At 44.0% G+C, this 27,037-nt stretch overlaps 1 protein-coding gene across 2 annotated transcripts in view; it reads right to left on the bottom strand.

Moving 5' to 3' along the window:
• Positions 1–27,037, bottom strand: part of SLC12A7 (solute carrier family 12 member 7) — a 550,671-nt gene that overhangs the window by 324,574 nt on the left and 199,060 nt on the right. For both annotated transcript variants that reach the window (XM_082257548.1, XM_082257549.1), the window contains exon 2: positions 20,572–20,663. In XM_082257548.1, coding sequence (XP_082113674.1) covers positions 20,572–20,663 — 92 coding nt within the window. The remainder of the gene's footprint in view (positions 1–20,571; positions 20,664–27,037) is intronic.

Raw genomic sequence — 27,037 nt, 5'->3', positions numbered from 1 at the left:
TCTGCTATAATATGTTTACAGGAGACCCACCTTATGCCGGATTCGATTTAATGTCTTACCTCATGGTTCCTGGGAAGCAATCATTCTACACATATGGCATATTCCCGCGGGGTCAGTATCCTGATACGTCCTATCAGAAATTGGGCTCCAAGGTGGTTTCCTCTGGTCGATTAGTTTTTTATATTGTAACATATTTTCTATTACTATCATGTTAGCTTTTGTGTACATACTAGTGATCGACCGATATCGTTTTTTTAATGCTGATACTGATATTTTTGGTCATCGGATATCGGCCGATATTTTCGCACAAGTAAAAAAAAAAAAATTTTTTTTTCTAAAGGTACTCCTTGTGGAGGGATCTGGGGTTCTAAAAGACCCCAAACCCCTCCTCGGCACTGAAAAGCATTAAAAACGCCAAGTTTGGCAGCTTTGAATGCTGTAAGTTTTTTTAATTCGGCGACGAGGACCCAGAAGTGATGTCATGACATCACTTCCGGGTTTTTTATATGGTGACCGGCGCATGCGCACTTGCGGCAGGGATACTTGGCTTTCACGGGGACACATCTTCATGCTACACCGGGTACTCTCTTCGGCGGCGGTGGTTTGCGGAGGTAGGATGCCCAGATCTACCAGTGGGACGGGAGAACCGGGTGAGCCCAGGGAAGGCGGCGGGAGTGAGGGGGGGGTCGTCCCCTTCCGCTCCTTGTAATGACAGCCGAGTGGCTTCTCAGCCACATCAGTTGTCATTACAAGTCAGCCGACCGTCGGCTATGGACTTCGGTACCGGGGTGATGCCTCTAGCTGCAGGCAACACCCCAGGACATGTACTTTCCCTAAATAATCGGCAATATCGGTAACCTCAGGGACCGATTCCGATATATCGGGGAAAGTGCATATCGGCCCCAAATATATCGTTGTTGCCAGTAATGGGTCAATCTCTAGTACATACCACCTCCTTTTTCTGGGGAGGTTGTAAGGGAACTTCTGTCATACCTTGGCTGATAAACCGGACACCTAATGCTAATTAAGGGGGATTTAAATTGTTATATTGATTCCCAGTTTAATAGGCATCTTCCGTCTAGAGGGGGCAGAACTACAGCCTTAGGTAAAATTATTTCAGAGGTGGGTTGGATGGATGTTTGGAGGTTCAAGTATCCCCTGGACATACAATTCTTAGGTTTCTCCAAATCCCATGGGTCTTTGTCTAGGATAAACCTTTGATTTGGTAACTTATCTGGTGCCTCCCTGATCTCCCACCTGGAGTATCTTCCTTGCGGTGCGTCTGAACATTCGCCCCTGGTGGTTTGGGTACAAGCTCAGCCGCCTTCTACACTCCCTAGGGCTCTTTGGAAATTGAATGCCTTTTAGCTGCAGTTATTCCCCTCCCATGACAATATAAATACCAGAATACATTTTTTTACTGCCAATCCACTGTCCCGGGGGGGGGGGGGGGGGGTAATTGGTACGCTGGGAAACTTTTAAGACCCACCTTAGGAAAATATTTATAGCAAAAATCAATGCCATTAAAAAGTCCTCTTCGGAGTTTGTGTTGCAGGTTGAAAGCCAGGTGCGACAGTTAAGAGTTACATCTGTACAGGAAGCGTGCGCTGTTGGCCCAGGATTCTCTGGACCGTCTGCGATCCTCCGCTGTGGAATGTAAGCATTTATTTTTGAAAATGCTGTTTAAAAAAGGAAAGAAAACAGGCCGCATGATTGCTAGAATAGATAAGTCGCTTCAATCTTCTCCCACTGTAGGAGCGATCCGTGCTTCTGATTGCCACATAGTTAATCAGTCTAAACTCATTACCAATGAGCTGACACTGTACTATTCCTCCATATATCAGTCGCACAGTAACTATTCTTTGGAGGACTTGAATGCATACTTACACACAGTGAAGCTCTCTACGTTGACGCAGGAGAAAAAAAGTCAAAACTCCCTATTGACTTTAGATGAGGCGCAGAGGGATCCTTGCCTTACGCCTGAATGAAGTAATTATCTCTATTGCACATGAAGATCAAGCAGGCTTTATGCCCCACAAATCTACAGTGCTAAACTTACGGAGGGGATTCCTCAATATGCAAACACCAGCCGATAATATGGGTCACAGAGCGATACTGTCTCTCGACACAAAAAAAAAGGAAAAAAAAAAAACGTTCACCAGTAAAGAATGGCAGTACCTGTGGGCAGCGCTAACTAAATTTGGGTTCGGTTAAAGGTTCATTACTTCGGTCCAACTTTCATACCACGCCCCTAAGGCTGATATTATATGTGCCGATAGGGGCCTCTCCACCTTTACACTTGGACAAGCAACTAGACGGGGTTGCCCCCTATCTCCACTGCTGTTTGCAGTTGCTATTGAATCGCTGGCTGCCTTGATCCTTGCCAATCCATTTATTACCGGGTTCCGCCATGGTGACCTCCATGAGAAAATCATGCTGTACGCTATGCTGCTCTATTTTGGGGACGATACCCTTTCTCTGGAGGCCACCGTGGACTCGATTTCCAGGTTTCCAGGTTTAGGCACTTCTCTGGCCCGACTATAAACTGGATAAAATCCGTGCTATTGTTGGATGGTGGATCAGGGCAGTCAGTCAAAGATCTCCCCTATTACCACCATATCCATGTTTAAATATCTGGGGGTTCACATTACTTCTTGCCTATTGGATTACCGTCCCCTAAATATACACCCATTGTTGTCCAGATTTAGGGAAAAGTTGAACACTTGGGAGCAAACTACGGCTTTCGATGGCAGGCAGAACAAATTTATTTAAAATGATCTTGATGCCCCAACTACTTTACATTCTGCATATTTTGCCTGTAGTGGTTCCCTTGAAAACTTTTAGAATAGAATAGTCAACTGTATTTTTAGATCCCCGATTAGGAATACCTGGCCTCCTAGAATTAAGTTAGAGCAATTACAAAACCCTAAAGACGGGGGTGGTTTGGCACTACCCAACCCCTGGTTGTACCATGTTGCGGCACAGTTGCAACATCTGTTGGGGATTTTTCCAAACCCATCATCCACATCCTCTAAACCACTATCGTCAGTGGCCCAAGTAATGCTAAGAGGTGTTGGTGCAAATTCCGTCCCCAAGGGGTTGGAGGAAGGACTTTTTGCTAAACCACGTAAGACCTTTTCTATTTATAGCCTCCTCCATAAAACCTGGAGCAAGCCGAAACACCTACAGCAGGTCAAAGAGTTTATAGCACATAGCCCAATTTGGGGTAAGAGATCTTATATGGAGTTATCTAAATTTACCCAGGGTGACAGATTGAGGGCCTTTGGGGGTGACCTATTTAGCTCACACTTTCAAAACGGGAATCTCTTCCCTTTCTCGATACTCAAGGAGAAATTCTCACTCCCCTCTTATAAGCCGTTTTATTACATTCAATTACAACATGCTGTTAGGGCCCAAGGTATGAGGACTCAATGGATTTTATCAAACGCAAATTTTTTTATAAATTTTTTCAGTTGATCACACTAAAGGTCTTCCAGTGCTACAGTATGCTTTTGAGTGCCTACCTGGATTGATATCCCTCCAAGGCCCGGGAGAAATGGGAGAGCGACCTGGGTCAGTTGACAGAGGACCAGTGGGATCAAATGCTGTAGTAACTAGCTCACTGATTTCCTCTCAAAGAGTATCTCAGTTATATATAATCAAACTCCAAATCACTAAGGGGTATACACAAATGTCAGGAGCCTAGCAAATAAAATGCAGGAATTGGAATGGTTACTACACAAGGAGGACATAGGCTTGGTAGGAATAACAGAAACTTGGTTTGACCCCTCACGCGATTGGCTGGCAAATATTGAAGGGTATTCTGTGTATAGGAAGGACAGGGAAGGCAAAAGAGGGGGGGGGGGGGGGAGGGGTATGTCTCTATATCAAAAATAACATAAGGGTGGTAGAGAGGAGTTGACAGCAATTTCATGATGGCTTGTATATATTTATTTACAATTCAATACATTACCTGTTAAAAAAAATTTAAAAAAATCAGTGTCGGTTCACACTATGGCGATCCGACTTAGGGGGCGACCTGTGAAGTCGCGTGCACCCCGACTTCGGCGCGACTTGCACGGACTTCATAAAATGAATGTCTATGCAAGTCTATGCAAGTCACCCCGAAGTAGTACAGGACCCTTTTTCTAAGTCAGAGCGACTTGTGTCGCTCCTATTAGAACCGTTCCTGTATCACACAATGGACTGCGACGGTGCACGACTTGTCAGGCTGACCAAGTCGCCTGACAAGTCGTACTAATGTGAACCGGCACTAAATGTTTGCTGCACAACATTTAGACAAGCCTGTGAAATATTGGGAGAATATAGACTGGTCAGAGGAGACAAAAACTGAACTCTTTAGATGCCATAATACACACCATGTTTGGAGGTCAAATGGCACTGCACTCCAAAAACACCATACCAACAGTGAAGTTTGGAGGTGGAAACATCAAGGTGTGGGGCTGTTTTTCAGCATACGGTACTGGCAAAATTCATATCATTGAATGAAGGATAAATAGAAAAAATGTACCAAGACATTCTTGATAAAAATCTGCTGCCATCTATCAGGATAATGAAGATAAAATGAGGGTGGACATTTCAGCAAGACAATGATCCCAAAACACAAAGCCAAGGTTTCAAAGACAGAAAATTTAGCTGCTAGCATGGCCCAGCCAATCACGACTTGAATCCAATAGAATATCTATGGAAAGAACTAAAGATCAGAGTTCATAGAAGAGGCCCACAAAACCTTCAAGATTTGAAGACCGTTTGTGTGGAAGAATGGGCCAAAAATACACCTGAGCATTGCATGCAACTAATTTCTACATACAGGAGACGTCTTGAAGCTGTCATTACCAACAAAGTATTTTGTACGAAGTATTAAATAAATTTAGCCTTCGTGTGTTTAATACCTTTTCCCTGTGGCATTCCATTACTTATTTGTTTTGGTTTCTTCTTTGCATGTATGGATTGCATAGGTTATCACTGACATGTGGTGAAAATTTCATGTCAATAGCACCTTTAGAAATATATTTACCTAGAAAAATTATAGTTATTTTACCCTCTGAACATGGTGCTTTAACAATCCTTACGAAAGGGGCTACACCTTCTTTTCTCACGTCCATATGGCTTGCTCTCACATGGACTACTTTTTTATTCCTCATAGAACAACAATCCAGAGTATGTTCCACTTCAATTGACCCAATTTTATTATCGGATGATGCCCCCCCAAACATTAAGCGCTGGATTTCGCTCTCCACAAAGACATTATAGATGCAGTATTGTGAAGACGTTCTAAGCAGGTGTGAAAAAATGTTGTAAATTTAGGATGCTTTCAGAAAAGGAAGTGTTAATATTTTTATCAATTAACAAAATGGTAATATCTAAATAAATCTTCATAAAATCCCAGGCAGGCTTGATGACAAACTCGATGTGTAAATCAGGGCTCTGTGGGGACCAAACCATCACTTCCAAGATTCCTGTTTCTTCCTAATGCTGAAGATAGTTCTTAATGTGCTTTTTTTAAATTGTGACAGCAGGTGTGGGGAGAAGATCCCCCTGTCGTGGCCGGCTGCCCCAACAGGGGGATGCTTATTTAGTAGCATGTTACACCCTGGATGCAGGTGTAACATGTTATGAAAGGTAAACAGCCTTTTTCACTGTAATCCTAAAATGCTGTACAGAATAAACTCCAAGTGCTGAATACAATACAGCTCCAAAACAAAATTGCGATGCTGTAGCACCTTACTCCTGCGCTTAGAACCAGAGCTCCCTGTCCACTTCATTCCACAGAACTCACACTTGGCATCCCAAATGGCTGAGGCCTTGCTGCCCTATAAGGCTGGGGTAGTTTGAAGGTACTGCAAACACAAAACAAACAAAAGGTGCACCGGCCTAGCGCATTATCCTCAATATTGGCTTTATCATTTTTAAGTGTCTACTCACAAACAATTGTTGTAAAACAGCATCTCCAATCGAAACATCAGGAACAATCTGTGTCGGTACCCACTGTCCTTAGCGGATCATTTCTTGACGCGTTTCGAGGCTTAGCCCCTTCTTCAGAGTTCACTCTTCAGGGCTCTGAAGGAGCTAAGCCTCAAAGCGCGTTAGCCATGATCCGCTAAGGACAGTGGGTACAGACAGATTGTTCCTGATGTTTGGATTAGATATGCTGTTTTACAACAAATGTCTGTGAGTAGGCACTTTTAAAAAATATTAAAGCCAATATTGAGGATAACGTGCTAAGTTGGTGCGCCCTTTGTTTGTTTGTTTTTTGTTTGCTGCACACAATACAGTAATAAGATCTTCTAAATAACACTTCTAAAAAACACCAGCTCCAATAAAATAAAAAATGCGCAACACTATATAACTGGATTTTTGACTTACCGTAAAATCCTTTTCTCTGAAGTTCATTGACAGACGCAGCTCGAAATTCTTCTTGACCATTGGGTTATGCTGCCCCCTACAGGAGTAGGACACTAGGCAGGAAAAATCTTTACCATGCCTATGGGGCAGTCCCTGCAGGCATATCCCTACTCACTCTGCTATGCTATAGGATTCAGTTTTGTTGCAAGCAGTGTTTAGAAGAAAACAAAACGAAGCCCACTCATAATTAGAGGGGCGGGTTCAGCATCTGTCAATGAACTTCTGAGAAAAGGATTTTACTGCAAGTCAAAAATCCAGTTTTCTCATTGACAGATGCAGCTCCATATTCTTCTTGACCATTGGGACGTCCCAAAGCAGTATTTGCATGAGGGGTGGGAAAACCCCTCGTGCCTCACCATCAAATGTATAAGCAATACACCTGGAGCTCTCCAAGTAGCTCTGTTTATGGTCCTCTCCCTCCCTGTGTCCCCCTGCCGGTTTCTTTCCGCGCCTCAGCCCCGGGTCAGGCGTCTCCCGGATCTCCTGTGGTCCCCTTTTTCCTGGACTGGATTGCTCACGAATCGGGATACTACTTCAGGTAGTGTCCTTTCTTACATACACCCTTCATTTTTATCCAACCAATCAGTACATTAATACAATTTTTATTTTTACTTTTTAGACATATATCTAAGCTCCTGACGAACGGACGGAGGTCCGTGAAACGCGTCGAGCCTACGATTACTCAGATATATATCTTTTTATACGTCTTCATGCATTATGACACATCTTAGACTGTGAGCACACAGAGATCATGAGGTCCTATTGTACTCAATTATGTAAGAGAGATCCGTATGTGATCCGATAAACATTGCAATTTATTTGTATTCAATTGTATCAATTTGTGCTATATCTCTGTGTGTACTATGCCAACCAAACATGTTTATATGTTATGTATCTTTTAATAAATTCCTTTGTCCAGGTAACCTCATTTAAAGTCCCACTTTCTTGCTTTTATTGTTATGTGATATTACAGGGATGGAGGTCACTGGACAGGTTATGTGGTGGGACATAGACGAAATTTCTCCTTCGCATATACGATTAGGGTGGAAGACACCCATTTTTCTGTCTTTAGTCCCCGCCACATTCCTTTAGGTATTTATTTAGCTTTATATTATACTAGTTTATAATCAATTATATATTCTAGGGTTGCTATGGCCCCCATGTCCAACTCTCATTGTACAAATCGGCCATGGAGCCCTATATCATTTATTTCCAATCCATTTATATGCCCAATACACAGGATTGCCCTAACCTCCTTGTATTTGGCTATGGTACCGCATATTATTTATTACTATCAATCTATCATATCCTAGCAAATTATATGCTCATAGTGATTCCTGAGCTTGTTTCTATCCAGCTCGGGTCGGGGGATTCGGTTGATCCGGATCTCCTGGTCCGGGGCTGCGATGGGTGGCCGGCCGCCTCCCCCCTTTGCCTGTCTCTGCGTCAGCATCCGGGCCGGGGGCGGGGCGCCACGCCCCCCATCGGCGCCATGCTCAGCATACCTAGCACGTGACGGCCAATGGCGTCCCGTTGCCAAGGTTACCTCCCACCTCTCTTGCGTCATTGGCGGGCCGCTCCTATTGACATCCGGTCTATCTAACCGGATGTGGGAGATTTCGGCCGGCTATTTAGATTGACGCCAGCATGGCGCTGGCGTGGTAACATTCTGGCATTTTTGGACGCATGGCTTGGACTGGACCTACCCTCATTCCCATAGATATACTCTATTCGATGCAAGCCTTGGGTAAATTTCTCTCTTCCTTCTCTGTCTTTCACACTGATCTACCTACTCACTTTCTTGTCACATGGTCCGCCCTAAGCACCTTCTGGTCACCTTGGTCTTCAATAGTGCACTGTGTTTTCTTTTACAGTTCTTCACCATCTTTTGGCACCTCCCCCCTTTCCTGGCAGCTCATGCGTCTATTTATGGCCGGATCAATTATCACCTTAACTCATGCACAAACAATAAGCACACTCTGTACAACACAGTCAACCTCCCTTGGACACTTCCCCTTACATTTTGGTCTCCCTATGGGCTTTATCAGTTTACCCTGTTTATTCCTACACCTATTTGTTATCTTCTTGGTGGCTCTTTTGGCACTACTTTGTGGGTCTATTCAATTCAGTATACGCAAGTGACATTTTTGACAAAGTTTGGCTCTGAGATGATTTTCTCAGCATATCTTTTCTTATAGTATAATCATTCAAATTTTATACATTTTATAGACCCTGCCTGTTGATCTACAACGTGCCTCACCATCAAATGTATAAGCAATACACCTGGAGCTCTCCAAGTAGCTCTGTTTATGGTCCTCTCCCTCCCTGTGTCCCCCTGCCGGTTTCTTTCCGCGCCTCAGCCCCGGGTCAGGCGTCTCCCGGATCTCCTGTGGTCCCCTTTTTCCTGGACTGGATTGCTCACGAATCGGGATACTACTTCAGGTAGTGTCCTTTCTTACATACACCCTTCATTTTTATCCAACCAATCAGTACATTAATACAATTTTTATTTTTACTTTTTAGACATATATCTAAGCTCCTGACGAACGGACGGAGGTCCGTGAAACGCGTCGAGCCTACGATTACTCAGATATATATATTTTTATACGTCTTCATGCATTATGACACATCTTAGACTGTGAGCACACAGAGATCATGAGGTCCTATTGTACTCAATTATGTAAGAGAGATCCGTATGTGATCCGATAAACATTGCAATTTATTTGTATTCAATTGTATCAATTTGTGCTATATCTCTGTGTGTACTATGCCAACCAAACATGTTTATATGTTATGTATCTTTTAATAAATTCCTTTGTCCAGGTAACCTCATTTAAAGTCCCACTTTCTTGCTTTTATTGTTGGGTGGGAAAACCATGCAGAAAAGAACGTAGTTCCCAAAAGGCTAAACTTAGCCAACCAGTGAACATAAAGCTCAATCAGGAACAACTGGAGCTCACCTAGAAAAAACATACACCCTCAAAGAGAATATCTTCTACTAATAGATTACACAGCAGCCTGCAAAACCTTGCAGCCAAAAAAGCATCCGAAGATGCCAACACATCTACTCTGTAGAATTTAGTGAACGTGTGCGCAGACGACCAAGTTGCTGCCTTGCAAACTTGCATTACTGACGACTGATGGCGAAAAGCCCAAGAGGCACTCCGCGCCCTAGTAGAATGCGTCTTAACAGGGAAAGGTGGAACCTGACCCTTCAGTGAATAACCACCGTCTGCATGATCCATCTGGATATGGTCGCAGAAGACGCAGCCAATCCCTTTCGAGGTCCTTCCGTGAGGACAAAGAGTCTGATTTCCTAAAAGATTCAGTAGCCGCCAAGTAAACCCTTATTGCCCGAACCCCATCCAAAGAATGAAAGACCATTTCCTTGGGATGCTTGGGCTTAGGACAGAGTGAAGGCAGCACAATGTCTTCATTCAAATGGAAATCAGAAACCACCTTAGGAAGAAACGACTGATTAGGTCGAAGTACCACTTTATCTCTGTGGACCACCAGATAAAGGTGAACGGCAGGATAGTGCCCCCAATTCAGATACTCTGCAAGCAGAAGTAATAGCCACCAAAAAGGCTACCTTCTGTGACAGTGTAAGCAGAGGAATCTCCCTAATGTTCTCAAAAGGAGGTTTTTGAAGAACAGACAGTACCAAGGTAAGATCCCAAAGAGGTAACAGGGATCACCTCGGAGGAGCCATGGCAAACCCTTTGAATAAAAAGGCGAATCAAGGCATGCGTAGCTAAAGGACGTTTGAAAAACACAGCCAAAGCCGACACTTGGCCTTTTTTAGTGCCCAAGGCCAACTGCAGTTCAACCCCTTTGTGAAGAAAGGTCAAAATCCTAGTCACCGAAAAAAGGAGAGGATGTACCTTCAGCGATTCACACCATGAGATGTACGATTTCCACGTACGATGATAGATCTTCCTTGAAGTAGATTTTCTGGTCTTCAACAGTGTAGGAATCGCTGAGTCAGAAAGACCCCTGTGCTTCAATACCTGGCTTTCAACAGTCACGCCGTTAAAGCCAGCGACTGTAAAGCAGGATGAAAGATCGGCCCTTGAGACAGCAGATCTTTTCTGAGAGGAAGTCTCCAGGGAGCATCGGTGACCAACCTTATTAGATCTGCGTACCAAGACCGACGAGGCCAATTTGGGGCCACCAGAATAACCGGAATCCCTTCCACCTCTATTCTGTGCAAAAACCTCGGCAGGAGTTTCAGCGGAGGGAATGCATAGATCAGCCGATATTGACCCTAAGGAGCCACCAGTGCGTCTGTGGCGTCTGGCTACAAACCTCTGAACCTTCTTGTTGCGTTGAAAGGCTAACAGGTCTAAAACGGATGTCCCCACTGGACACACAGAAGGTGAAACACCTCCGGGTGCAGGGACCATTCCCCCTGATCCAACACCTGACGACTCAGGTAATCCGCCTGCCAGTTCTCCACTCCTGGGATATCCACGGCGGAAAGGGCTGGAACAAAATTTTCTGCCAATTTTAGGATCTCGGCCACCTCATGGTCCGCCAAGACACTCTTGGTGCCCCCTTGATGATTGATGTAAGCCATGGGCGTAGCATTGTCCGATTGAATCCGGACTGGACAACCCTGCAAACGATTTGTCCAGTGACTCAGACAAAGCTTTATCGCTCGGAGTCCTAGAATATTGATTGGAAGTCTAAACTCTTCTACTGTCCAGGGCCCCTAGACACACAGCTTCCCCAGCACGCCTTCCCAGCCGGACAGACTGGCATCCATGGTTACCACAGTCCAATACAATGGGAGAAGGGACTTGCCTTGGTGTAGGGCAAACGAGCGAAGCCACCATAGAAGAGCAGTCTTTGTGTTGTGACTCAACTGAATCATAGTGTCCAAGGATTTTGGATCTTTGTTCCATTTGACAAGAATTTCCCTTTGTAAGGGTCTCTTGTGGAACTAAGCAAACGGAACCACCACTAAAGTTGACACCATCAGGCCTAAGGCTCACATGCAGGTCCGCAGAGAGGACAGGTTGCTGGATAACAGCAAACAAATTGCCCTCTACAACTTTTGCAGCTTTTCCGGGGGATAAAAAAACACCCTCTCCGAAGCAGAGTATCGAGTCAGGCCCAAATAATCCAGTTTTGAGGATGGTACCAGAGCAGATTTTTTCAAGTTGATGTTCCAACCAAACTCTTGCAGAGTCCCTACAGTAATTGTCAAGTCGCCCAACAGGACTGAATAGGAGTCTGCTCTTAAGAGGAGATCGTCCAGGTACCCCAGTATCGCAATCCCCCGTGGTCGCAGTAATGCCAATACTGGAGCCAACACTTTAGTGAAGACCCTGGAGGCGGAGCGAGACCAAAGGGTAACGCCACAAATTGATAATGCTTCTCTCCTACAGCGAATCGAAGGAAACGCTGATGTCCAGCATATATAGGGATGTGCAGATATGCATTCTTGATGTTGATAGAGGCCGAAAAGTCCCCTTGGTCTAGGGACACCACTACCGTGCGAATAGACTCCATTTGAATCCTCTGAACCCGCACAAAACGATACAGAGCCTTTTGGTCCAGAATTGGACGCACTTTTCCCTCTTTTTTGGGAACAGTAAACAAGTTTGAATAAAACCCTTGAAAGCGTTCCCAGGAGAACAGCAGGTCCTGTACGGCCCCCTGTAGGTCCTGCAACCGATCTGGAGATAGATGGAGATTGCATGGTAAAAATCCGTCACTGACTGAGGTAGGGACCTTCTTGATGGTGGGGAGGGAGGCTTTTGGGGAGCCTGGTACATACTGAGAGCCAAGGGGAAGTGAAGGATACTCAAGGTTCCGACCTTCCCAGGGAGGGGCCTACGTCCGCCCCGAGACCGCCAGAGCTATTGGGGGACACTACTCACCATACCAACGACATCGGGACAGACTACCTCTCCACTCGGGGTGGGGGTGCAGACAGCCAAAAGGTATGCTGCGACTCAGGCCAAACCAGGTTGTGTGCGTCCCGGTGAGGTGTTCCAGCCCCCGTCCATTGGGGCTCTGTTGTGGCGAGGTCTAGCGCTAGGCTATAACCTGCACACGCTTGCTGGCCGGGCTGGGAGACCTTAAGGATCTAGACTATCCAGTCCGTAACCCAGTCTGACTGTTGATTGCAGTTCTCTCAGGAACATAACTAGCTAAAAAATAAAAAAAAATTACCAAAAGTTCCCTTTAAAATAAAAAGACAAGCTAACACCAAAACCCCAGCCAGAAACTAGGTTCTTCTCCTAAACTAGGCAGAAACAAACTGGATCCTATAGCAGAGTGAGTGGGTGTATGCCTGCAGGGACTGCGCCATAAGCGTGGTAAAGAATTTTCCTGCCTAGTGTCCTACTCCTGTAGGGGGCAGCATAACCCAATGGTCAAGAGAATATGGAGCTGCGTCTGTCAATGCACGATCAAGAAACAAAGTTTACGAATTAAGTTTTGTAATGGCTCCCTTAAGGTCTGCTAAAGTGTATGTAAAGGCAAAACGGTTTTTGTTTTGAATAAAGGAAGGTTTAGACCCTCGCTCAAGATTTTGTGCTTCTAGGAAGAGATTCATACATTTAATTATCATACTAACTTTTTCCCTTAGGGTAGAAACAGAGGTGGTGTCAACATTTTAGAGCAGTCACCAGGGCAAAAAGGTAAGGAAAATAGTTAAATAGTTGCAAATGTTCTGGAGACAACTGTTAGGGATGGGAATTCTATTTACTTTGAAGGGATTTTCCTTCAAGCCTTTTAGGACCAGAATTGAAGGGAAATACCTCTAGTGGCAGACAGGCAGCAAAAAAATAACTTGATAAGGGGTTTAACACATTCCCACTCTAAACTTAGGTTAGACCATGGGTGTCCAACCTTTTGGCTTCTCTGGGCCACATTGAGTGTAGAAAATTTTTCTCGGGACGCATATAAAATATATACTATAATTAAGGTATATAAGTAATAAAATGCCGCCGCGCCCTTCCCGCGCCACTGTGCCCCCCGCACTAATTTAGCACAACTAGAGGATGAGCAAATGAAATGGAATCAGTATACAGAGGTTTAATTCTTCTGAGAGATAATAAAAGGAACACTCCAACCACCATGACCACTTCAATGATTCGAAGTGGTAATGGTGGTAGGAGTCAAACACTGCACATGCTCATCTTCCCCCCCCCCCCCTTCTGAGGCAGCCTTTGCCTACCGTTCGTTGGATGCTGCTGTGGCCATGGTTGGACATGCCTGTGTTAGACACAATGAGGGTATAACCTGGTGTCTGTGCTTCAATATACAATGCAGGCAGACCATGGGTGGTGGCAAGGGATGACAAGGTGCTGTACATAACTTCCTGAAAACATCACAGCACCCTACCTCTATACTTCTCTGAAGAAAAGACTAGATGATGATGACCTTGCTTCAGAAAGGAAATGATGCAGAAAGGTGTCCAACTTTCTGCAGCTTCTAATGCACGCTGTAAGAAGCCTAGGGTGGGATTATGGTAAGTGCTGCTTTACCAAAAATCCATGTTTACAATCTCCATGCTATGTATGATTGACTACTGACACCACACAATCATGGTATATGCTCCAAGAACCTTTAAACTGGTCTATATTTTTGGTGAATGGCTGAGGAAGGAGACGTGACTAGCCTCTGAAACGCTATCCAATTGGTCATTCCATCCCAAGGTTTGATAGGTGCCCACCGGCTCATGACATCTCAGGCTTCCATCCATCAGAGCTGCCTCAAGGACTTGTTCCACAAACCCTGGGCGGGACCACTCCATTGACTGACACCTGTAATCCTGTGAGTGGAACTTGTTATTGATTTTATATTTCTCATTAAACTGTGCTACACCATTGGTTGCCTGATGCCTCTCTACCCCTCCCTACTATTACAATGCAGGTTCCCAGACCCTAGTGCAGGCTGCCTCCCCTCTTTTGGAGACCAGTGTCACTTTTGATTTTTATTCATCCAGACTGAGCATCTGAGAGACACGTTTGCATATATATATATGTTTACATACACACAATAAATATATATATATATATATATATTACATAGTTACATAGTAGGTGAGGTTGAATAAAGACAATAGTCCATCCAGTTCAACCTGTGTAGGTGTGTGTGGCTGTAATCATCTCACATACTCCTGAATGTTCTGTTCTTTGAGATGTACGTCTAATAGTCTTTTGAAAGCCACCATACTACCCGCAGAAACCACTTCTTGTGGTAGAGAATTCCACAATCTTGTAGCCCTAACAGTAAAGTACCCCCCAAGTTGCCTGAGGTTAAAACGCTTCTCCTCTAATCGCATTGTGTGCCCCCGAGTCCTCATGCAATCCCTTCGACTGAACAGCTTTTTTTCTAAGCTGAGATCCCCATTGAGAAATTTAAAAATTGCTATCATGTCCCCCCTTAGGCGTCTCTTCTCCAAGGAGAATAAATCAAGCGATTGGAGACGCTCTTCATAATCAAGGTCCTCCAGTCCCCTAATTAGTTTAGTTGCCCTTCTCTGTACTCTCTCCAGCTCCAACACATCCCTTCTGAGGACTGGTGACCAGAACTGGACAGAATACTTCAGATGCGGTCGGACCAGAGTTTTATAAAGTGGAAGGATTATAGTTTTATCTCTGGAATACATCCCTTTCTTTATGCATGCTAATATTCTGCTAGCCTTGGTAGCCGCCGCTTGACATTGCAAGCTGCTGCCTAGTCTATCATCAACCAAGACTCCCAGATCCTTCTCCATTTTTGATTCCCCCAAGGGTTCCCCTCCTAACGTGTATTGTGCTTTAATGTTTCTAGTCCCCAAGTGCAAAACCTTACACTTCTCTACGTTAAACCTCATTTGCCAAGTCGTTGCCCACTCCGTTATTTTGTCCAGGTCATTCTGTAGGATATCTGCTTCATGCTGTGCTGTTATTGCCCTGCCTAATTTTGTGTCATCAGCAAAAACTGATATCGAACTACTGATCCCGTCTTCAATGCTATTTATGAATAAATTGAACAAGGTTGGTCCTAGGACTGAGCCTTGGGGGACCCCGCTTACTACCTCAGACCAGTCTGAGTATGCGCTGTTTATTACCACCCTTTGGATACGCCCTTTTAGCCAGTTCCGTATCCAAGAGCAAACCCTGCTGTCGATACCTGCAGACCTTATTTTATAAATTAAGCGCTTGTGGGGAACTGTATCAAATGCCTTAGCGAAATCTAGGTACACCACATCCACTGGTCTGCCCCTATCTAGCTCACAGCTCACCTCCTCGTAGAATGTTAAGAGATTGGTTTGACAAGAACGCCCATTTGTAAACCCGTGCTGGTTACTACTGATGATGCTGTTGTCTTTAGCATATACTACGATATAGTCCCTCATCATCCCCTCCAGAAGTTTACATACTACTGATGTCAGACTGACCGGCCTATAATTTCCCGGTATATGCCTCTGACCCTTTTTGAATATCGGAATCATGTTTGCTTTCCTCCACTCCCCTGGTACATCTCCTGTCCTAATACTGTCCGCAAAGATCGGGAACAGTGGTCTGGATATAACCTTACTGAGTTCCTTGAGTACTCTCGGATGTACGCCATCCGGGCCTGGTGATTTGTTTGTGTTAAGTTTGTCCAGCCTTTCCCTGACTTCACCCTCTGTTAGCCATAGTGGCAAGTCCTGTGTATTTTTTTTTTTTTTACATTCTCCAAACTGGACAATCCAGGGCAGCGCTGAGAATTTGTTTGTTTTTATCTATTTTTGTTGGGTTTAGTACAGTTTATACCCTTCCTTCTCACATTGGTGACCTCAAATTTCTTTTACTTTACCTCTCCTCTCCAACCCACAGTTTAAATATCAACCTCACTCCTACCCTCTCCCTACTACTGCACTCATCCTCTCCTGCAAATACTGAACCCAATGTGGACTTAACCACTAGGACAGTGAGGTATGTGTGGTCATATACATCCCACTTTCATTTTACTTTCCTCAGCCTCCTTCTCCAAGCCTCTGTGGAATTTCCCCTAATGTTGGCCCTCCATAATCTAACTGCAAGCCCCTCCCTCCGCTGGCAACAACCACAATCCACACTCCAATTTCTATCCCCCTGCTTCCAAAAAACAACCCCCCCCCCCCATTCTATGTGCCTCTCTAGAATGCCCGCTTTGTCTGAACAAGCTCACCTCTGTGTATGACCTTTTTATCTCCCATTCCTTTAAAATGCTCACAATTTCTGAAATCTGGCTTCAAGAATCTGACTCCCAGCCAGGTCTCCCGGAAGTGGGGATGGGTACCTGTCAAAAACAGGTAGCAATAAAGCGGAGCTTTGTCAACTGCCACCTCCACCCACTTTACTCACTCACTGCCCAAGTGATTGCCAATCACTTCAAAAATAAAACTGATGCAATTCGTGGGGACATTTCCACTGTATATCTGCCCTACCCTAACAAGCACAGTCTATACTTTTTTTCCTGCTAATACAGAAGAGGTCACCAAACTGTTTTGGACACTCACTTATACACTTCTCGTGGACCCTGTTCCTTCACAACTATTAAAATCACCCTCTTCCTCTGTCCTATACTCGCTCATTCACATCTTCAATCTCTGCCGATCTACTGGCACCTTTCCCTCCCTTTATAAGCATGCACAGGTCATCCCCATATTCAAAAAACCCTTACTGGATCACGCCAGCCTGAACAACTAACCGTCCATACAGTGCAGTTACACCCTTTTCCTGCCCAGAACAATTTGCAGCTTTCAGCGCTTTCACAGTTTGAATGATAATTACAAACGCTGTACCCAATCAAATTTTTTTATCTTTTTTTTTCACACAAATGGAGCTTTTTGGTAGTATGTAATCACCACTGGGTTTTATATTTTTTGCGATAAAAGTGAAAAAAGAGCGAAAATTTTGAAAATAAAAAAACATTTTGTTTTATAGTTTCTATTATAAAATTTTGCAAATAAGTAATTTTTTTTCATACATTTGGGCCAAAATTTATACTACTACATATCTTTGGTAAAAATAACCCAAATTAGTAGTTATTATTTAGGGCTCTTTAACACGATCCGCCTCTGTGGGCGGATCCGTGCTGCTCAGCGGGGATCGGCGGATGACAGCTCCGTCTCCGCTTGCAGTGTGGAGAGGGAGGTGTCACAGCTCCCGCTGCTCTCTATGGGGGATCGGATGAGAGTGGACCGCCTGTCCGCTCTCATCCGATCCGATCCCTGAACGGATGGAAAAATAGGGTTTCCATCCGTCCAGATTTCACAGACAGGATCGGATACGGATGGCAGCGGGTGTCAGCGGAGATGTCTCCGCTGACATCCGCTGCCCCATAGAGCTGCATGGAGGATCCGATCAGATCCGCCTAAAAAACTGACAGGCGGATCTGATCGGATCGCCCGTGTGAAAGAGCCCTTAGTCTGTGTGAAAGTTAGAGTCTACAACTTTTGGTGCCAAACATTAAAAAATGATCATACCTGATATACCGACGGCCTATCTCATTTCTTGAGGCCCTGAAATAGGACAGTACAAATACCCCCCAAATTACCCCTTTTTGGAACGTAGACATTCCAGGTTATTTAGTAAGAGGCATGGTGAGTTTTTTGAAGTTGTAATTCTTTCTCACAATTCTTGGGAAAATAAGGAAATATTTTGGTTTTTTATTTTTTTTTACACAAAATTGTCATAACAAGTTATTTCTCACACACTTTATTGGCATACTTGCAATTACACCCCGAAATACATTCTGCTACTCCTCCTGAGTATGGCAATACCACTTGTGTGATACTTTTACACAGCCTGGCCACATACAGAGGCCCAAAATTCAAGGAGCACCGTCAGGTGTTCTACGAGCATAAATTACATATATGATTTCCTAACGACAAATCACAATTTTGAAGGCCCTGGAGCACCAGGACAATGGAATTACCCACAAAATGACCCCATTTTGGAAAGCAAACACCCAACATATATTCTATGAGACATAATGAGTCTTTTGAACATGTCTTTTTTCCACAAGTTTTTGGAAAATGTGGAAAGAAAATGAAAAAATTATTATTATTTTTTTTTTTTTTTACACAAAGTTGTCAATTTATAAGATATTGCTAACACATAGCATGTACATAGCAAAAATTTCACCCCAAAATACATTCTGCTACTGAGTATAGCGATACCACATATGTGAGACTTTGTCACAGCATAGCCACATACAGAGACCCAACATGCAAGGAGCACCGTCAGGTGTTCTAGGAGCATAAATTACACATATAATTTCATTACAACCAATCACACTTTTGAAGGCCCTGGAGCACCAGGACAATGGAAACCCCCCACAAAATGACCCCATTTTGGAAAGAAAACACCCAAACACATAATCTAGAAGGCATGGGCTACAGATAGGTCCTCCGGTACACTGATCGGCTTCAGAAAGGTACTTGGGTATTCTGACGGGCTAGAGACAGGTACTCGGGTAATCTGATGGGCTGCAGATAGGTACTCGGGCACTCTGGGCTGGAGACAGGTACTCGGGCACTCTGGGCTGGAGACAGGTACTTGGGTACTCTGATGGGCTACAGAGAGGTACTCGGATACTTTGATGGGCAGGAGACAGGTACTCTGAGTACCTAGCTGCAGTCCAATAGAGTACCTGATACCCTGATGGGCTGGAGACAGGTACTCAGGTATTCCGATGGGCTGCAGATAGGTACTTGGGTGGGTACGCTGATGACATGTTCTCGGGTACTCTGATGATAGGTACTCAAAGTACCCGAGTACCTGTCACCAGCCCATCAGAGTACCCGAGTACCTGTCATCAGAGTACCTGATGGGCTGGTGACCGGTACACGGGTACTCTGATGGGCTAGTGACAGGTACTTTGATGGGCTAGTGACAGGTTGTCTTTATTGGGGGGGGGGGGGCAATCAGTGTGTTTTAGGGTGCACTATAAATCGGTAACTAGCTTTTACTGCAATCTCCTCCTCACACAGGATCAGTGTGTGAGGAGCAGAACACGGTAACAGCTAGTTACCATGGTCTCTGTTGACATTCTGTGACCGGCTGTGATTGGACACAGCCGGTCACGTGGTAAAGAGCCAATTTCATTGGCTCTTTACCCTGATCAGGGATGGACTATGTCAGAGTGACACTCTCCATCCCCGATCGCCGCTCTGCGCGCCCCTGGGGAGCACACGAGCGGCGTGCACAAGGGAAGTGCATGTGGCCGGCTGTGATTGGACACAGCCGGTCACATGGTAAAGAGACATTTTTTTTTAATGGCTCTTTACACCGATTGGCAATGGGCTGTGTCCCGACGGACATGCCACATCCCGATCGCCGCGCTGCATGCCCCCGGGGGGGGGGGAGGGCGGGGGAGCAGCGGGTCACGGGCGGATGTCATATGACGCCCGCCCGGATCGACAAAGTGTTCCTGCCGGCGTCATTTGTCTATGGCCCGGTAAGGAAGTGGTTAAGACTCCTCTCCGTACTACTATTTAGCTCTACAAAATGTTTAGAACGCTTAGTCTACAACAGTCCTACCTCACTGAAAACAACCTTCTTGACCCCTTATAGCCTGGCTTTCGCTCATAGCATTTCACAGAAACTGCCCTACTAAAACTCAAAGATTTACTACTACCATTTACTTCTAGACCTTTCTGCAGCCTTCAATACCGTTTACCACCCACTTCTCCTCAAACTCCACTGCCTTGGCCTCCAAGACTCAGTTCTTTCTGGGTTCTCCTCCTATCACATGATTTCTTCAGTGTGACTCGGTCTTCTAAAGCGCACTGTAGTGACCCATATATTTTCAGCCATGAAGCAGACGATTGCAAAAGTGTGGAAGATGCCGATTCAAGGTTAAAAGTCGGGTGCACAGTACCCTGGTCAATGAGAAACTGACAGCAATATTAACTGATACACAAGATAAATTTGTACGCACTTGGCAGCCCTGGCTAGAATATTTTCCACTAGCGCAACCACCTGCATGCTTCCTAAAACTGTAAACCAACAATACGGGTCAATATATCCATAGTGAACCTCCGGGACAGAGATGGTCTCCTCCTTCTCCCTCCCTCCTCTTCTCCCTTTTCTTTTCCCTCTTTTATTTTTTTCTCCAGACCCTCTCCGCCTAAGGACTGCTTTTTTTTTTTTTTTTTTTTTTACACACCTCAAAAAGAGCCATGTTTTTTCCATCATAGAAGTTATCCCTTTCAGCTTCATTATGAATAAAGGGACTATTTTCTCTGGGATTTCCATCTCCTGCAAACAAAAAAAAGAGAAAAGAGAAAAGAAAAAAAAGTCAGTGACACTATATGATGTAATAAAATTGAAAATAACCCCTAAGAGTTTCCACATTTTATTTGCAATATTTGGAGGAATATTGAACAGGTGGCACAATCCTAAAACCTATGTAAAAAATGAAAGGTCTGCTTTTTGAGAGCCCCCAGACCCCCAAACACAAATGGCTTAAAAAAAAAAAAAAAAAAGTATATTTGTAAACAAACCTATCACCTGAAAAAAGAAAAAAAAAAAAAAAAAAAAAAACAATTACAATGCACTCTTGCAATGTTTCTTGAGTACATTTGCTTGGGATGTCTGGGGGTGAAGGGTTCAGGTTCTTCCACTTATGAATAGACACAACTTTTTTTGTTTTTGGTTTTGGATAGAGTAGGGGAGGTTTAAAACCCTATTACATTTTGGCGGTTTGTGTCCAGTTAGGAATATTTACCTTCACTTAATATCTCAGACACACAAGGAATAGTCACTTACAGGTAACCGCTATTCCTCTGACAAGTATGTGAGGCCGGTGGTTAGAGTGTGGTGTGCGTTCCACTGGGCGGAAATGACAACAGCTTCCGATGACGCCCAGTGGGAGGGGCGAAACGCGTAAAGCGAGGTACAGCGCCTGACATTATTTCCACCCGGTGGAACCCACGCTGCACTCTGCTAACCACCGGCCTCACATACTTGTCAGAGGACTAGCGGTTACCTATATGTAAGTGAATTAAATTTTTTTCAATAAAGTTTACATACTTACACTATGGAGAGTGTATCCATTCTATTTATGTCGTTGGAGGAAAGCCTTTAAAGATATAGAACTTGACAGAACTTTCGTGGATGATTCCGTATACACATGGGGGACTCGGTTATCAAACCTATTGCAGTAACCCATCCTTGCTCTGGTGAGTGGGGGGCACAAAGGGGAGCACGGATTGATCATCACTGAGCAAATATTGATTTTTTTGAAGCACAGCAGCAGCACTTTATGGACTGCTTTATGGACGCTTCTTTTTGCACAAATTATTAATTATACATGTTTGTATATGTTTTTTCATATATTTATTCTATAGCGTTGTCATGTTTTTGGCACTCAGCACTTTAGGCACATTTTATGTGTATACGCTTATATACTTTATATGATATCTATACGTTTTCTATGCTTAATTTTGGAGTTTATTAATAGGAGCAGCGCTGACACCATTTAATATTATAAATTCAATTTAGTCTTAGTCTTTTGACTAAAATGCCATTTAAGTGTTAAGACTAAAATACGACTGACTAAAATGTAGTTTTAGTTTTAGTCGTATTTTATAGTTATCTGAATGGTTTTCGTCGAAGAAATTAACACTGGTGACTGCTGTGACAAATCACAGCAGGTCACATGACAGTTGTAAACAATGGATGGCTTCCCTTCATGCAATCCATTGTGCAGAATTGTGTTGCTAGCTGTGACTGGACAGTGTGATCACATTCATTAAAATGCTTGCTTCTAGCACTGCTATAAGGAATCATAAAGGTGTTAAAAAAATAAATAAATAAATAAAAAAAAAATCCTGATCACTTCCCCAGAGTAGTACAATGTTACTATGGTAGAATTAGATTGCTCTGGTCACAGTGTGTTAAAAAAAAAAAAAAAAAATGTAATAATTTTCGTACTGTCACCAGTCAGTGACCATAATCACCGCCACACCATATGATGATGCTGTACTGCACTGATGACTGTATATAAAAAAAATTGTAATTGTCATTTCTTTATTTTCCAAAAAATTAGGACAAAACATTACAACTTTAAAAAACTTGCCGTGCCTCCTACTAAATACCTTGAAAGTTCTATTTTCCAAAAAGGGGTCATTTGGGGGTATTTTTACTGTCCATACGTTTTCAGGCTTTAAGAAATTAGATAGGTTGTCAGTACATCAGGACTGATCACTTTTCAGATATTTACAGGGTGGATAAAATCGATTTAAAAATCAGATTTTTTTAATTTAACCACTTCCCGCAAACCGACGTACCTGTACGTCAGCTTGAAGGAGTGGTTGTACCGTGATGATCAACCCAGACATCAACCCGATACCAGTTTTAGAGCCAGCGGTCGTCTTTCTGGCGATAACAACCAATGCGGCTCAGCGTCCACTCGGCCATTAGCCCAGCGAGCAGAAGGGCTATGCCCTCCCGTGGCTCTGCCCGGGCTTACCGTTCCCACTTCGCAACCAGCCGGAACTTCCTCTGGCTGGTTGGAGTCCCGAATGAAGCCGGATTTGGATTAGATCAGGTCTCCGATCATGTAACCTGGAAGCGACGTCACAAGTTTACTTGGTTGCCAATGGCACCGATTTAAACGAAAAACATTATTAAAAAAATTCCGATTTTGGCGTTCTGAATACTTTGAAGTGCAGTGGAGGGGTCTGGGGTCTTTTAGACCTCAGACCCCTCCATAAAGAGTACCTGTCACAAGGGATGTTTACATTCCTTGTGACAGTAATAAAAGTGATCAGATTTTATTTAAAAAAAAAAAAAGTGGAGGACTTGCTGGCGGCCGATCGGGGTACGAGGGAGGAGTTCCTCAAGCGTTGGTTTTACTGGCATGAGTTCAGCTCGACCACTGAATACCGGGACCTTGTAGCATAGCTGACTCGCTCACACTGGCTGGCCTTCTCCCCTGTTGGCCCCCTTTCCACCCCCCCCCTTGTCCCCTTTTCCACTGTTGGCCCCCTTTCCACCCCCCCCCCCCTTGTCCCCTTTTCCAGTGTTTGTCCTGTTTTCCCTTCCCTTCCCTCCTTCCCTCCCTCCCCCCTCTTTCGATGTGGCACTTCTCTTTCGTTTCTTTTTCTTCCCTTTCTTTTTTCTTTTCTCTTCTTTGAACAATTTCTCCCGTTTTTGTACGGCATACATGACATTAAGACCTCTTGTGGTTTCTTGGATTGGTGCCCCGTCAGATGCCCTCGGCACTCCGATATGCCGGCCATTTGATAGATGCCGGTTGGAGCGTTGGCCTATCTGGGGATCTGCCGTCCTGAGACATACTTTGATACACTGTGTATTCTCATTTCTCATATATGGCTATGTTTTTATGATTTACGCCTCATGTTACGCTGTTCTCTTGTTACTCGGCTGTATTTCAATTCACTGCCTTTGTTGACTTGTATGCCTTTATCTCCTCAATAAACGTTGAATTTAAAAAAAAAAAAGTGTTAAAAATAAAATGGAAAAAAAAAAAAAAAAAAGCTCGTGCACCAAAGAAAAAACGCATACGCAAGTCGTGCCCGCAAATTAAAAACAGTGTTCAAATCACATGTGAGGTATTGCCGCGATCATCAGAGCGAGAGCAATAATTTTAGCAAAAGACCTCCTCTAACTCTAAACTGGTAACCATTAAAAATGTTTAAAGCGCCGCCTATGGAGATTTTGAGTACCGTAGTTTGTCTCCATTCCATGGGTTTGCGCAATTTTAAACAGGTTAGGCATCTATTACTCTGCGTGACATCATCTTTCACAACATACAAAAAAATTGGGCTAAATTTAGGGTTTAGCTTTTTTTTTTTTTTTTTTTAAATGCAGTGAAATTTATTTTTTCCCAAAAAATTGCGTTTGAAAGACCGCTGCGCATATACCGCGTGATAAAAAATATTGCAACGACCACCATTTTATTCTCCAGAGTCTTTGCTAAAAAAATATTATATTAAAATAAATAAATAAATAAATAAATAAAATGTTTGGAGGGTCTAAGTAATTTTGAAGTAATTCTGATGTTCGACAGACACAGCTCCCACTAGTCAGAGACTATAGGGTTATGCTCATATCAGGAATAGGCACTAGCCAGGAAAAAGCTTAACCACACCTATAGAAGCTGTCCCTGAAGGCATAACCCCACACACCCTGCTATCAAACAGTTCAGTTGCCAGCAGTGTTTAGAATAGAAAAAAACCTAATTTCACTCAAAAGTAGAGGGGCGGGTGCTGCATCTGTCGAACTTCAGAGAAAAAGGATTTTACAGTAAGTTCTTACAAAAATTCAGTTCTCTATCGTTCATCGACAGACGCAGCTCCATCTAGTCAGACACTATGGGGATGTCCCAAAGCAGTATATTCATGAGGGAAGACAACGCAAACAGAAACGTAACTCCCCAAAGGCCAACCGGGTAACATGGAGCTCAACCAGGAACAACTGGAGTTCACCCTGAAAAACACAATACTCCCTCAAAGAGAAACAAACAGAAAAAAAAAACAGTTCTCTTTAAACAGCATCTTGCAAAACCTTGCGGCCAAAAGGAAGCAGACGATGCCAACACATCTACTTTGTAGAATTTTGTAAACGTATGCACAGACGACCAAGTTGCCGCCTTGCAAAAATGCAGCACCGACGCCTGATGGTAAAAAGCCCAAGATGCACTCAGCTCTCTCGTAGAATGCACCTTCATCACAAAAGGAGGAACCTGACCCTTCAGTGAATAAGCCTGAACTATCGTCTGCCTGATCCATCTGGATATGGTCACCACAGATGCAGCAAATCCCCTACGAGATCCTTCGGTAAGGATAAAAAGAGCGTCTGATTTTCTTAAAATAGACTCAGTCGTTTCCAGATAGAACCTGATCGCCCGAGCCAAATGCAAAGAATGCAACGCAGATTCCTTAGAATGTTTGGAATTAGGGCAGAGTGAAGGCAACATAATGTCTTCATTCAGATAAAAATATGAAACAACCTTAGGAAGAAACGACTGATTAGGTCGAAGTACCGCTTTATCTCTGTGTATCACCAGATAAGGAGAGCGACAGGAGCCGCCAGTTCAGATACTCTGCGAGCGGAAGTGATAGCCACCAAGAAGGCAACCTTCTGGGACAAAGAAAGCAGATAAATCTCCCGAATGTTCTCAAAAGGAGGCTTTCGAAGAACAGATAATACCAGATTGAGGTCCCACGGAGGTAGCGGGAAACTTCTCGGAGGAGCCATATTGTACACTCCCTGTATAAAAAAGGTATGGATTAAAGCATGCATAGCTAACCGGTGTTGGAAATATATAGCCAAAGCCGACACTTGGCCTTTTTTAGTGCCCAAAGCTAACTGCTGTTCAACTCCTTTCTGCAGAAAGACCAAGACCCTAGCTATTGAAAACAAGCGAAGGTGCACCTTCAGTGATTCACACCATGAAATATATACGATTTCCACGTACGTTGATCTATCTTCCTAGAAAATCTACTTCCTAGCCTTCAATTTAGGAATCACAGAGTCTGAAAGACCTCTATCTCTCAAAACCTGGCTTTCAACAGCCATGCCGTTAAACCCAGCGACTGTAAAGCAGGATGGAGGAGTGGACCTTGAGACAGCAGATCTTCCGAGAGGAAATCTCCAAGGAGCATCGGCAACCAACCTTACTAGGTCTGGGTACCAAGACCAGCAAGACCAGTCCTGAGCCACCAGAATGACTGGAATCCTGGCAGGAGTTTCAAGGAAGGAAAAGCATAAATTAGCTATACTGACCCCAAGGAGTCACCAGAGCGTCTGTGGCGTTGGCCAGAGGATCTTGAGACCTGGCTATGAATCTCTGAACCCTCTTGTTGAGGAGAGAAGCAAACAGATCGACCTCGGGAGTCCCCTACCGAACACACAGGAGATGAAACCCCTCCGGGTGTAGGGACCACTCCCCTTGATCCAACACCTGACGACTCAGGTAATCCGCTTGCCAGTTGTCCACACCTGGAATGTGTACAGCAGAGAGGGCTGAAATACATTTTTCCACCCAGGCCAGAATCTCGGCCACCTCCCTGGCTTGGTGCCCCCCTGGTGAATGATGTAGGCCACAGCCGTGGCGTTGTCTGATTGAATTCAAACCGGACAATCTTGCGCCAAATTATTTAATCGGTAGTTTTGACTCTTCCATCATCCATGTACCCTGGGCACAGAGCTTCCCCAGCACCCCGCCCCAGCCTGATAGGCTGGCCTCCGCGGTCAACACCGTCCAAAACAAAGGGAGGAAGTACTTGGCCTGGCATAGTGCTGGAGAATGAATCCAGCACAACAGAGCAGACTTTGTAGTAAAAGTAGTGTGAAGGCACCTGGTTCTTAATGGGTTAAAAATTACTAAAACTTGCTGCCCTTTTAATTGTAAAATACAATAACTGGATAGAATAAAAATAGTAAAAAGGCGCTGGTAACCCTGGATGTTATTCGTATTGATAAAGTGCACTTCTGTTCAACAATTAGTAATAAATATATTAAATGTATAAAACCTAGCTCTTTTCTCTGGTGTGATAAATGTTGTATAAAATAGGTACAACAAAAGCCAATTTACAGTGGGTACGGAAAGTATTCAGACCCCCTTAAATTTTTCACTCTTTGTTATATTGCAGCCATTTGCT

The sequence above is a fragment of the Pelophylax lessonae genome (genome assembly GCF_965119305.1).
Source record: "Pelophylax lessonae genome assembly, chromosome: 5".
Classification (NCBI taxonomy): domain Eukaryota; kingdom Metazoa; phylum Chordata; class Amphibia; order Anura; family Ranidae; genus Pelophylax; species Pelophylax lessonae.
The sequence above is the reverse complement of the archived record's forward strand: the minus strand, read 5'-3'. Positions and strand labels throughout refer to the sequence as shown.